Consider the following 14,828-nt stretch of genomic DNA (forward strand, 5'->3'; position numbering starts at 1 on the left):
AATCCAAGAACATGCCCAAATTCACCTTTTAGGAACGTGCATGTTATATACTCATGGTAGTCAATCCACAAGACTATACAACTATCAACTCCATTATACATAGTATGGACTAGATACTACGACATGCCCACTAATGTCATCAGTGCCCAATAGTGCGTGTAGAACTCTGTATCAAGATATGCTCTCACACACGCACTCCACACACACACACACACACACACACATAAGAGCATATATTCACACAGCCCTTCATATTGAGTTTTTGTCAAACCTCCGGAGATATAGGCAGACTCAACCATAATGAAGCCTAGCACTAAGGGAAGTAGCAAATAGAAAAAATTAGTACAGCAAATAAGTTCTCATTTCTTTGTGTGCTAAACATGCCATAGCCATGCCCTATGAAAGCCTCCATAGCTTCTCTAGCACCTCTGTCTCTCTCTCTCTCTCTCTCTCTCTCTCATTTTGCAAGCATCATTGGCATTGGGTTGAGGTTAACCTCTTCCATAGCTCTCTTCCCTTTGCTCCTACCCATCGGCAAGGCACCATCGGTGTGCAAGGTAGAGACCCTAGCTTCTCCACAAGAGGTTAGATCATTCCCAATTTGGTGAACACATGCATGTGCCTTGTATAGTTTTGTGTACCCGCTTTGCTGCCATAACTGCCATTGCTACCTTCCACCCCTTTTATGTGACCCCCACAATCTTGATCCTTGCCCAAATCATCCTTCTGCAAGCCTACCTGCCTTTCTCCAAGCGACCCATGCCCGCACATTCCTCCTGCCCACCTTTCTACCTAGCCATTGCAATATTTATGTGGACATACCACCAAGCAAGAAGCAAGGACGTTGAGAAATTTAAATAAAATAAAACATTTATCATCTCTCTCTACCTCTTCCTCCCTCAATTCTCAAACATCTTTTTTTTCAGAACAACTTTGTCAAAGATGGCTCTGACAGTCGAAGGGAAAGAGGTGAGCAACAAACACGACATCCTGAGCCCATGGTTTGTGTTCCTTAGAGTGGTCAGTCAAGGTGTGCCCTTTGCTCCATGTTGTCAACAGAATTGAGCTTTCCAAGGATCACATTTCTTGCAACGTGCTCAACTTGTACCTACAATAACTTCACTGGACCTACATGCACCAACATTATCACAAGATACAGCATTTGAAGGAGGATATTGTACTAAGACAGTGAAAACTTTAAACCCACTGTAAAAAATCGCCTACTTAAAGGCATCCAGTAATTGCAGACATTCAAATTAGAACAAGCCTTATAGAGGGGGCACTTGACAGCAGGATGGCCTTGCAACTAGCTCAGGTGAGCATACCATAGAACTCCAAAAATCTGAAGCATAGAAGTTTGAAATCTTCTATTTATGGCCTAAAAAGCAAGTACCTTCTAAATTAAATGTACTCGGCAGAAAAAGGAGAAGAGAAAGAGAGAGAGTGCTATAAGACTCGTTTCAAAGTTTCTCATCATCTTTTTATAGCAGTGGTCTTACGCATTTACCAGAAACCCATTAGTTTGACTCTGTAACTGCCCAAAAAGCTCGCACATCCCTATAATATACAAGCCACATGGTCTATAAAATATAAAAAAGGTTCTAAGCAAAGACGGCTCTCTCCAACAGCATTATCTTAATTGTCTGTAAAGTAATAAAAACTCTTTTAAGGGCAATCATTTAATACTGTCCCCTTCCAATGGATATTCAGCAATCTTCCTCCATGAAGCCAACAGTTTATCATTTGTGTCGGTGCTGTACAAGCAGAGGCTTGAAACACGGAACTGTGTGTTGCAAAGATGAAGCCCAAACTCTTCATCAACTAATTTTTTAGCCTTTTCTTTGTTTTCAGGAGTTAGATCTCCATAGAACAAGCTCAAATGAGGCATGTAATCTGCAAAACCACATGTTCTTTAGCCCCCAGATTTTCCTAGTGCACAAAAAAAAGTGTCTGCTCAATGAATGACCTTTCCTGTAACAGGCAAGGAAGATGGTAGTAATGAACTTTTAAAAATTTGAAAGACCATGATATAGTCCTCCCATTTGGAACCAGGTAATGTGAGTCAACCTCTGAGATGGGATAACATGCAGGACTCAAGCCAGTGGCCAATGGAGCCAATACTACCTTCTCATCTGACATGAGAAACTTTAAACGATGACAGGCAGCCCATGAATTAAGGACAGCAGAAGTGAGAGTGGCTATCAGCAATCCAAATTACAAATTCTGCGAACCTGAATATTCAACAGTGAGAGTTGTGTAATCAGCCGCTCGCCCCAGCATTTTGGCTCTCTGCCTTTAATATATTAGCCATGTTTCTTGCACTAAACCAGAAGGCTGCCAGCTCAAGGATCATCAAACTTAGAACCAAAACCCTAACAAGGTTTCATAGACCCGACATCGTACACAACACATGACCGCGATAGATTGTGGCTAGCGACTCACCACCCAATCATAGAGTCCTCCTGACTCACCCCTGAGCCTAAGGTTTAATTGCTGGAAGCCTGCCTAGTACAGATGGCCCCAACCTAGTGTCCCATACCACTAGGCCAATGTCTTACACACTCTGGGTAGCCATCTTGTCTACTGCGTGGATACCTTCCATACTTATAAGGTCAATGGTATAGCAAGAACCTGGCTATTATTGGTCCTTGCTTTATTTATAAGCTTTCCTAGTTTATTTATAAGCTTTTAGCCCTAGGCTTTGAATTATGAGCTCGTAGCCAATCTAGACCTCATCCTGCTAGCAACCTTAGCCCATGTGTGAACCCTCCAAGTCCCCACGCCCCAATTAAGCCTTTCCCCTAACCTAGGCTAGTCCACGGTCCTAGCCCTAACCCTTGGCCTGTCGGGACGTAACATACTTTCCTCCTGTTCAATTCACATCCTTGTGAATGCGTAAGGAGACAAGCCTATGTAAGCGAACCCCTAGATCCAGACATCTGTCCATAGCATCTACTAAAGTTTACTACCTCTTACCTAGGCCAGTATAAGACTCTCAAGTCCTCTTGCAGACCCTACTACAAAGACCCAATTGCTTATTGTCAATCCAACTCTCATCCAAGTGCTGAATCCCAATAAGACATCCAATCTTAAAGTGCAACAAGCTCTACCATAACAACCCTAGCTCACACCCACAGCATAGCTCAACTGTCCTAAATATCATCTCACATTAGTTGTCAACAAACCTAGTCCACTTAATGCACAAACAAGTCCTAGTGCCATGTACTTCCAAGTACAATATTCCAACATCAATCTAATCCTCATCTAAGACTAAACAGAGAATGTATTTTCACAAATAACCCCAGTAGATACTCACATCTACTTTAACTATGCCAAGGCATAGAGTGTCCAAGACAAGAAATCCGCGAAGCCTCAAGAGACCCTACATGGGAATAGCCTCTAGCCTAGAACCGAAACCCTAACGAGGTTTCATATACCTGACATCATATGCATCGCTTTACCATGGTAGATTGTGGCTAGTAACTCACCACCCAACCATAGAGTCCTCTGGACTCACACTCGAGCCTGAGGTCTGATTTCCACAAGTCTACGTGGTACTCATGGTCCCAACCTAGCGTCCCATACCATTGGGCCAAACCACCCACCTTGTAGCTTTATGGCCATGAGATCTTGCACGCCCTTGGTAGCCCTCATATCTACCGGGTGGATACCTCCCATACTCATAGGTGCCCCCGAGGTCACTTAAATACCAATAACCTAGCCATTAGTGGGCCCTTGCTTAATTTATAAGTTGTTAGCCATTATTAGCCCTAGGCTATTAATTATAAGCTGTTAGCCAATCTAGACCTCATCCTACTAGCACCCTTAGCCCATGTGTCAACCCTCCAGGTCCCCATGCCCCACCTAAGCCCCAACCTAACCTGGGTTTGTCCATGTCCCTAGCCATAACCCTAGGCTTGTCAGGATGTAACACATCCCCTCTTTGCTGTGTGCATGTTTTGTTGCTTTGTACATCTAGATTTAGGTTCCTCAAAACTAGCAAGGTTTGAACTAGCTAGACAAGTCCTCAAAGAGAGGGAAGAAATTAGGGAGGAAAACAAGGATACAACATACAATCAAGACAAACATGATGTTCCATGAATTTGTATATCAACTAGAATGGAAATCGACCGAAACATCCAAGAATAAAAAGGGAGAACTTGGAGAATAAATCAGAGAGAAGACATAAAACAACATAAATTCTTCACTTGTATCCTCATGTAATCCTCAATCAAAACTACTTTTCTTAGGAAAGTTTGAGAAATGAAAATGGCCCACATGTGGAGGAAACCGTAAAGAGGAAATTGGGACATTTAGAGGAGTTGTTAATTTAGGTAGAAATTTGTAAAATAGGGGATCTAGAGATAGGGAAAAATTGGAGGAAATCTTAATTTAAGTAATATTTGGAAACAATTTGGAAAAATTAAGAGGATTGGGAAATTTGGGAATTTTGAGGATTATGAAAAATTTGGGGCAAGTGGAAAACCATTGCCTTTGGAGACTTTCCTTTTGATGACATGGTATCATGACAACCCTTACACTAAGCTTTCGCATCCATCAATTGGATGAGGATTTTTTTTTTGTTGCAAGGTTGGATGAGATTTTTTTTTATACACGAATCGATCATTATATTAGTTTAAAACATTGTTTCCTACATGTAGGGATGTTGTTTCAACCGTGTCCGGTAACTATGCCGGATCTACACCCCGTAAGACTGCACGTGAAACCGTATTTTGACGTAGAAGTGGTTAAGTATTCCCTCTAACACTTTGTAAAAAATGAGAAGTTTTGTTTTTTCTAACTTATACTTTCAGTTCACACCTCGTTAAACTTGAGCGAACGAGTCTTGACGAGCAGACACCACCAAAAACCTTTTTTTTAACCCTATTCAAATGGGGGTCCTCTTCTAAATAATTATGTGGTTGCCCATGTGCCATCACCCATGAGATGGGCTACCTCACGGTATAGCCACCTGCCATGTACCTTGGAAAGATCATGGGCCACCTTACCCTACAGTGAGGTGAACAAGAGATATCCGCCTTTGCCACTATTTGTAACAGTCCAAGGAACTGGCTGATCTAATACCTTTTGTATACGCTCATCATAAATGCTCATACCATTCTCATTGTTGTGCATATACGAGCTTGCCCCCTTCCTCTCTCACTTGGGTTTATGCTACATACAATTGGCCTCCATTCTCATCTCCTCACAGCTTCTCACTATAGCTCTCCCTCTCTCTTGTATATGCTTTCACAACTGACCTCGTGAAAACCTCCACAGTGCCACATTGCTAACCATGATTGGCCCCATTTACTTGCTATCGCGCGCACACATGTATTTTCTCCCTCTCCCTTGTGTTATAACCAACCAGCATTCACAGCCAGCCAACTCTTGGGGAGGGTGTCACTAACCTAAACATTTCCTATGTGGAAATGGGTCTAGTGGATTTTGGGACGCCCAAGTATGCATTACTATACAAGCTTTGGGAATGGGGTAGTATCAAGTACAAAAGATCAAGCACCCGAAGCTTGGTCTAGGTGCTCGATTCCTACACCGACAACCATTTGTTTGAATACTCTTCTCGTTACTTGCAAGTGTGTTTGGAAATCTGGCACTAAGTGCCCAAGGGGGGGTTGGCCCTAATGTGTCTGTAATCTTTTGTGCTTATCTTTAAGGTATTGTGAATGTCATTGATGTCATTTCATTTGCCTTAATTGTATTGATAGTGATTTGGTTTCAATATCCCCGATCTCCAATTTCATTGGTACCAGAGCCAAGGCTTCCTTTCTCGTGTATCAGAAGATGGTCCTCTTGCGAATCATAGCTATTAGTACCGTTAAGAACCATGGCCAAGGCCCAACACTTCCACCCATGGAGATGAGGCTCTCCGACTTCTCAAGGGGAAGAAGATTGCTCATGAGGACAATACCATGGCAAAAAACAGGGCACTCTTTCAGCACCTTGCTCGTCTTGAAGAGCAGAATGGAGCTGTCACCAATTGGCCGACCATTTGGTCCATCTCCAGTTTTTGTGTCTCGTTCACTTGAGGCTAGGCCGGTGTCTCATGTGAAGAGGCCAGTATTTTGCTGACATGGACGGGAGCCAGACTGGTGCCACCCATGTGTTAGCAGAAAGGTGTCGTATGGACGGGAGCCAGACTGGTGCCACCCGTGTATGACCTGGACTGTGCTCTATCCATGGGATTGTCACGCCATGGAAGAGCCAATATTCATGCCGTGTTTGGCCTATGGGACTGTCACTCCATAGGGAGACTCGTGCCTGGAACTGTGTTTTACCTATGGGACTGTCACTCCATAGGAAGACCAGGATTTATGTTTTACGTCGTGCCATTTTTGTGCCGACAGATATTTTGTACTTGTTCCATGAACGGGAGATATGTCCATGATATTATTTGCACATGCACTCATGTTCTGCATGTTTGAAACTGTTTTCGCATGACTTGTATTTTTGTGTTTGCTTGCTTGACGTGTTACTTACTGAGCGGGGACGCCTGCCAGTGAGTCATGAAGTTTGCTCTGTCTTCTGACGAGTTCTGGTGCATGTGAACAGGTGGTAAGTATATTGCACATGTTAGTTTAATAGTTTATTTTCTAACCTTTTGTTTTATAAGGTTATTTGTTCACACTCACTTAAGAGTGGGCACCCACTTAGGGGCCAAGGTGGGGAGCCACACTTGACTTGTGTGTATGAGGGGGTGGGTGCATGGTCACCTACCCAACCCCCCATGGAACTGGCCGCCCACATGCAAACGTGGGGAGCCAGCCAAATCACTATGGTATTACTCCACTTCAACCTTACAAAAAGAAGCCATCACCTCTAACGTGAAAGGACAATCACGCGACCATCTCTGTGCATGTTTTCCCCGGCGGCTATTGAAACTGCTGCGCATGCTCATCCAGGCGGCTACTGAACTGCTACGCATGCTTTCTCTCAGGCGGCTGCATCTGCTCCATCTCCAAACTGCAGGCGGCTGTTTTTCCTCCCCTACCAGGCGGCTGTTACTCCTTCAGCGGGCGTCTGCATATCTGCAGGCTGCGCTGCCTTTTCCCTTGCAGGCAGTTGTGGGCCATCACCAGCAAGCGCTGCAACCCATCATCAGGTGGCTGCGCCAGTCCTCCAGTAGGCGGCTGTGCAGGCTGCAGCCAGGTGTCTGTGTACAGCAACCAGTCGCCCTTTTCTTCTCACAGGCGGCTGTGCTCTCAGTAGGTGGCTGCGCCTGTCCAAAGCTTGCGACTGCACAAGCCTCTCCTTCCATACAGGCTGTTGTATCCTTCACTAGGCGGCTGCATCACTAGGCGGTTGTCGCAAGACAAGCTACGCCGCCTCCTCCACAAGAAGGCATGCTGTGTCCTGCACAGCAGGTGGTTATACCCCCTTTCCATAGGCGGTGTTTTCTTTCTTCAAGTGGCTACATCTTGGTGTCCCACTCAAGTAGCTACACACACAAATACCTCGGGTATTGGTCTTCAATCTGCAACCTACAAGTAAGTGAATTTTCAGATTTAAGTAAAGTACTTTGTGATAAATCTGATAAGAGACTCTCTCCACGGCAACACCCGTTCGGTGCCGGGTAGTCCAAGCTCTTGGAGAAATACGGTCCAAAGGTGCTGAGATCGGGAGAGCCAGGCGTTAGTACGAGAGCGCCTGTTTGTGCGTGGTCTTGGAACACCAGTGGGGCGCTCTCCGCGGAGTCCAGTGAAAGCACAGGACCGTAGAGACTGGACCACGCTAGTGGTCGTTCTACTTCGAATATCTACTTCGAGCCTTTTGTTTGGTACTGTATTCATTTGTACATGGACATCATCTGGTTCTTGGAACCCATGGAGCATTGTATTTGTTAAATACTCCCAATAAATATATCATATATTGAGGGGGGGGTCGGCCCGTTCCGGCCCCAGTGCTGGTGTCCATCTATCTCATTTCATTTCATTTCAATTTCAAGTTGTTATTAAGTTCTCCCCTGCCTTTCTTAGGGACTTCTGGCAACGCCTTTGGGCCAACTTCCGGCCCCGGAAGGTGACGCTTTTTCTCTGGCTCACAGCGCATAGAGGACTGGCTGTGGGGGCTTGGCTAGCTTTTGGCAGACACCCAGCGTCCTGCCCTCGGTGCGGCCATGCACAGGAGTCGCAGCGGCACTGCTTATGGGATTGCCCACAGGCACAGCAGGTCTGGTAGCGCGCTCTCAGGATGGTTTTTGCAGGCTCACCAGGTGAGATGCTGGTGACGTGGGGTGCGGTGGCTTGGGCCACGGACAGCGGCCCGGCCCTTGGATATGAGGACGTCCCTGGCAGTGCGACCATCCAGGTCTCTGACAGGGCGATGGCGGTGGTTCCGACGCCAGACTTCTCTTCGGCAGCCCCTCAGGAGGGGGTCGGGCACAGATGGGAGATGATCAGCAGCATGACGGCTTGGCACATATGGAGAGCCCGATGCAGGGAGGCCATTGACCGCCAGGCGACTCCACCGGCGGAGGTCATACAGGCCCTCTGGGTGGACATCATTCACACCTTGAGAGGACACTGGGGGAAACTCCAAGGCGACTCGGATCGCATGAGAGGTCGCCGCAAGGCTTTCCTCCGCACTTGGCAGCCTGGCCCTTTCCTCACCGCGAGGGGCGAGGATGTCACTTGGCACTATAGGCCTCCAGTTTGGCTTTTCTCACCTCCCACATGTACTACTAGGTAGCCCCCCCAGAGAGCGGCCAGCCACGGGGGTGGAGCTCAGGTGTTCACTGTGTTTTTTATCCCTCCTTGCGAGGTGAGCTTTGTAGCCTTATGGCGTTTTCTCATTAACTAATAGAAGGATCGTTTTTCCCAAAAAAAAAAAAAAAGTTGTTATTAAGTTGTCCATTTCAAATTGTGGTATTAAGTTGTGCTATTACGCGTGTGGGTGTCCAACGGAGTCTATTCCCACTTGACGGGATCAATTTCATTGGTATCAGAGCACGGTTGTTTCCCTCTTCTTAGTGGGGAAACGAACCTGTGTATTGGACACCCGCTTCTAGCACACTTAATACAATGGACAGCCAAGGCAACCCTTTGGAAGTGCCTAATTCGAGGGGCCCATCAAGTGCCTCGCGTGGTTCTGATGCTCTACGAGGAAGGCACAAGCCCCTTGAAAGGGTTAATGATAGTGAATCAAAGGATCAACTGTCTCGAGGAAAGACAGTCATGCTTGAACAAGAGCCTGATGCAATGAGGGCTGAAATGGAACATATGAGAAAACTTTTGCAAGCACAAGAGCAAGAGTTAAAATTTTTGCATGAAGATCCCCATGTGCAAAGTGCCATTGAAGCTAGGAAAGCTGATGCAATGGTAGATGTAACTTTTGAGTCCATGGCACGGGAAGTGGGCAAGAAGCCAAGGGAGTTGGCACTTGCCTACCTCCTCCGCAAAGGTGATATCAAAGAGGGGGACGACGGAGAGCTGAAATTCAGAAATCCACCTCACTTGAAGCATGGAGATCCTGCATCTCAAAGGTTGAAGTCTTATATGCAAAAGGAAGAGGTGACAGTCACCTCTCGTCATGCATCTTCTCCACAAGACACAAAGTCTGACAGGTATATGTATGCTAGTGCTCATGAAGGGCATGAAGGTCACATGCATTCAAGACATGTATCCCATGGTAGGGGTGACAGGTCTGCTACTAGAAGAATTTTGCCTTCTCAGTTGTCTCATGGAGAGACAATGCCCTATGCAGGAAAGTCACATGCATCTGAGTTTCAAGTTCGTGGAGCACATGCCACCGTGCCTCATGAAACTTCTATGACGGCCCATGGAGCCCATGCAGATAGGGCTGCCCCGTTGGATAAGGGGAAAAGAAAAAGAGAAGACCATGAGCCTCATGCCAGAAAGCTCAAGGAATTTAAAGCAGGTGATAAATCTGTCAAGTTTGATGTTTTTCATGGAGAACATGATGCTTCTAAAGTGTTAGCATTTGTGGCACAGTTTGACATTGCCTTTAGCGATGAGGACTTCACTGAGAAGTCAAAAATATGCCATGCTAGCATGTTTTTAAAAGGGACCGCTGCTCATTGGTGGATCACTCAAAAGATCACCAAGGACCCCATTTGCACCTGGAAGGAATTTAAGGATAGATTCTATGCTCAGTTTTTGCCACCAAATGCGGAGCAAACTCTCACCCAAAAGTGGGACAGACTTGAGCAAAGAGATAATGAAAGCGTGCAACAATATGTCAACAAGTTTTGGAAAGTGTTGCTGGAGGTAACTCCTTTTATGCAAATCACTGAGGATGAAAGAAAGAGGAAGTTTCGCTCTGGACTGCAACCAGCATATCGTTCGGGCATTGAATTGCACCCGAAGCATACTTTGCAACAGCTCACAGCTTCTGCTCTTGCTACGGAGCAATTGGTGCTCAAAATTAAGCAGGATCAAGGCGGTTCTAAGGGGAAAGACAAGGCTGTCCCAAATCTGCAAAAGGGTGGACAGCCACCTAAAAAGAACTTCCGAGAGGCCCACAAGGGTGGTAAAGCTGAAAATACCACATCTAAAGATCAGGGCCCAAAGAAGAACAAATTCGGCTTAACCCCGGAGCAAAGAGAGCAATATGCCAAGGAGGGAAAATGCTTTTCTTGTGGAAGCACAGACCACATGTTTAGACAGTGCCCTGACCGCAAACCTAAGCACGAGGACAAGCAAACCAAGGCTAATGTACATGCAGTTCCTGATGTGCAAGGAAATACAAGTCATGATGCAAAAGAGCGGATGGTATGCAAGGCTTGGGGGCAAATCAAGGATCAGCCCGCCTTATTCATGTTTGATGACTGTGCAACCGATAACTTCATCTCTATGCAAACGGCAGCTGCATTGGGTATTGAGGTTGAGAACATGGGACCTCAGATTGAAGCCGAAGCTGCATTTATTGGTAAAGAGGTGCAGGTTACCCCATTGATAGGGAAGTTGCGCATCCATATCCAGGGCTACCTTGATAATGAACATTTTCTAGTTGCTCCACTAAATGGATGTGATGTATTGTTGGGCAAGCCATGGCATCATAGGCTTGAGCCCCGCAGAGAGTACAAGACCAATATAATTTCTTTTATGCATAAAGGCCGCATGCATTTTATTGATGCTGGCAAAGAAGGAGATTCCATCCCACTTGTATCACACATCCAAATTAATAAAGCAATCAAAAAGAGTCTTTCTGCGTACTTGGTTTTTGTTCGTGATAGCCTTGTGCCAAATCATCAAAATGTGAATGCTATGACTAATGATAGGCTGAATTTTCTTCATGCATTCAACGACTATTTTACTGATGCATTGCCAGGTGAACTACCTCCCCAAAGGCCTAAAGATCATCGCATAGATCTTGTGCCAGGTAGTTCTCCACCTAACAAACCTGCATACCGAGTGAGTGCTGCACAACAAGAAGAGATCATGAAGCAGGTAAATGAGCTTTTAGAGAAAGGTTTGGTTCAGCCCAGTTCCTCACCTTACTGCTCTCCTGTGCTTCTTGTTCAAAAGAAGGACGGATCATTCCGCATGTGTGTGGACTCTAGAGCTTTAAACAAGCTTACCATCAAGAACAGATTCCCAATTCCGCGTATTGATGACATTTTGGATAAGCTTGATGGTTCGGCCTGTTTTAGCAGACTTGATTTGAAGAGTGGTTATCACCAAATACGAGTGGTGCCACAAGATGTCCATCAAACTGCATTCAGGATAGCCTTTGGATTATATGAATTTTTGGTAATGCCTTTTGGTCTCACCAATGCTCCTGTTACATTTAATCGTATGATGGATAGGATATTCCGACCCCATCGCAAATTCACAGGAGTATTCTTTGATGATATCTTGGTTTTCTCCAAGAATGAGCAGGAACACAGAACTCATTTGGTCACAGTGTTTGAAGAGTTGCGGAAGCATAAACTTTTCATTAATGCCAAGAAAAGTGAGTTCTTCCTTTCAAAGATTCATTATCTGGGTCATATTGTATCCAAAGATGGAGTAACAATGGATCCTGCAAAGATAGAGACCATTCGGAATTGGCCAGAATTGCACAACGTACATCAAGTGCGTAGTTTTCTGGGATTATGTTCGTATTATAGGCATTTCATAAGGCATTTTGCTATGATTGCCACCCCTCTACATGATCTCACAAAGAAGAAAACCACTTTCAAATGGACTTCAAAAGAACAGGATGCTTTCTTGCAGCTCAAGCATGCTATCATATGTGGTCCAGTATTGATTGTTCTCCTGACTTGCACAAATCATTCGTAGTTGAATGTGATGCTTGTGGTGATTGTATAGGAGCTGTCCTAAATCAAGAAGGGCATGCAGTTGCATACGAGAGCCATCGTTTGCATGATGCTGAGCTTCATATGGATATCTATGAGAAAGAGCTCTTGGCTGTAATTCATGCCTTAAAGATTTGAAAACATTATCTTCTTGGGGCTGAATTTGTAGTCAAGACAGATCATCAAAGCTTGAGATACTTTCTATCTCAAACAAAGCTTTCAGAGAAGCAGATGAGAATGGCAAACTTTCTTTCCATGTTTCATTTTCAAATTGTGCATACTCCAGGAAAGAAAAATGTGGCCGATGCACTATCCAGGAGGCCTTATGTAGCTGCAGTCTCAGTGGCCTCTCATGGAGACTTATCTGCTATGCGAGAATTGTATCATTTGGATGCTGATTTTTGCCATTTATGGACTGATTTGATGGCTGGTCATTCACATGCCTCTTATGCTATCAACGAGGGTTATCTTATGAAGGATAATTGCCTATGTGTGGTGAAGGATTTGCGTTCAAAAGTTATGGACGAATGTCACGCTCCACCTTATGCTGGTCATAGAGGTATCATGCCTACTACACGCATGATTCAGAGATATTTCTTTTCACCAAGCATGCATAAAGACATTGAGGCTTATGTGCTTGCATGTATTACTTGCCAAAAGGTGAAATTTGACAGGCAAAAAGCTCCAAGTTTGCTTCAGCCATTGCCTATTCCCTCGCAACCTTGGAAAAGTATTACTATGGATTTTATTATGGATTTGTCTAGATCCCAGCATGGGAATGATGCTATTTGGACAGGTTTAGCAAGCAAGCTCATTTCTTGCCCGTCAAGAAAACCATTAAAGCTGATCATATGGTCAAGCTTTTTCTTGCTAATATTTTCAAGCATCATGGTATGCCTAAATCCATTGTTGGGGATAGAGATCCCAGGACTAGAAGCCTCTTTTGGAGGGCTTTATTTGATAATATGGGTACTAAACTTGAGTTTTCATCAACTTATCATCCCCAAACGGATGGCCAAAGTGAAGCTGCAAATTCAGCCGTGTTGGATTTATTGAAGTGTTATGTGGCAGATCAAAAGACTGCATGGGAGAAGTATCTTCCACTTGTTGAGTTTGCCTACAACAATACAATCCATGCCTCCACGGGAAAGGCTCCGTTTGAGATTATCTATGGCAGAGTGGTATTGCCACCCATCCTTCGCACAAAGGATGAGATTTTTGCAGCTGATGAATATGTTCCTGACTTGGATGTAGCCTTTGGTCAGGTACGGACAGCCATTGCAAGGTCACAAGATAAGCATAAAATGGCTGCTGAAAAGCATAGAAGGGACATGCAAGTCAAAGAAGGTGATTGGGTTTTGCTGAAATTCGAGAAAGCTAGGCTTCGGAAGAGGCCAGGACGAGAAGGATCATATCCTAAGCTTTCTCCTCGCTATTATGGACCCTTCAAGGTGATTCAAAAGATCAATGAAGTGTCATACAGGCTTGCTTTGCCTAGTCACTGGAAGATTCACAATGCATTTCATGTGAGTCTATTTCGGAAATATGTGGGGCCAGATCCTGACGAGCCTGTCACACAAGATCCGCCAAAGATTGATGAGCTTGAGGAGATCCTCCAGCCAGAACAGATTGTTTTTCACAAGGAGAGAAAGCTACCTACAGGAAAGCTTTCCAGGAGTACCTTGTGAAGTTTAAAAATTATTTGCCTATTGATGGAAAATGGGTAAATGAGGACTATTTTGTTGACTACCCACAGTTGTTGCAGGCATATCTTGAGGCTTTGCAGTTGAGGACAACTCTTTAGAAGCCCGAGGGGATGTCACCAATTGGCCGACCATTTGGTCCATCTCCAGTTTTTATGTCTCGTTCACTTGAGGCCAGGCCGGTGTCTCATGTGAAGAGGCCACTATTTTGCTGACATGGACAAGAGCCAGACAAGTGCCACCCGTGTGTTAGCAGGAAGGTGTCGTATGGACGGGAGCCAGACTTGTGCCACCCGTGTATAACTTGGACTGTGCTCTATCCATGGGATAGTCAGGCCATGGAAGAGCCAGTATTCGTGCCATGTTTTGCCTATGGGACTGTCACTCCATAGGGAGGCTCGTGCTTGGAACTGTGTTTTACCTATGGGACTGTCACTCCATAGGAAGACCAGGATTTATGTTTTACGTCGTGCCATTTTTGTGCCGACAGATATTTTGTACTTGTTCCATGAACGGGAGATATGTCCATGATACTATTTGCACATGCACTCATGTTCTGCATGTTTGAAACTGTTTTCGCATGACTTGTATTTTTGTGTTTGCCTGCTTGACGTGTTACTTACTGAGCGGGGACGCCTGCCAGTGAGTCGTGAAGTTTGCTCTGTCTTCTAACGAGTTTTGGTGCATGTGAACAGGTGGTAAGTATATTGCACATGTTAGTTTAATAGTTTATTTTCTAACCTTTTGTTTTATAAGGTTATTTGTTCACACTCACTTAAGAGTGGGCACCCACTTAGGGGCCAAGGTGGGGAGCCACACTTGACTTGTGTGTGTGAGGGGGTGGGTGC

General features: G+C 45.0%; 1 protein-coding gene across 3 annotated transcripts in view; it reads right to left on the minus strand.

Moving 5' to 3' along the window:
* Nucleotides 1-844: 844 nt before the first annotated feature.
* The window catches only part of LOC147611511 (cyclic phosphodiesterase-like), a 31,293-nt gene continuing 17,309 nt past the window's right edge, over nucleotides 845-14,828 (minus strand). The window contains exon 3 of one of the 3 annotated variants that reach the window (XM_086784615.1): nucleotides 845-1,128. In XM_086784615.1, the coding sequence (XP_086640741.1) occupies nucleotides 1,109-1,128 (20 nt within the window). In that variant the 3' untranslated portion in view covers nucleotides 845-1,108. Of the gene's footprint in view, nucleotides 1,129-1,207; nucleotides 1,894-14,828 lie in introns of those variants that run through there. The other 2 variants (XM_086784614.1, XM_086784613.1) reach the window with 2 other exon arrangements.

The sequence above is a fragment of the Cibotium barometz genome, chromosome 47 (genome assembly GCF_041138505.1).
Source record: "Cibotium barometz isolate CiBa-2024 chromosome 47, ASM4113850v1, whole genome shotgun sequence".
Lineage (NCBI taxonomy): Eukaryota > Viridiplantae > Streptophyta > Polypodiopsida > Cyatheales > Cibotiaceae > Cibotium > Cibotium barometz.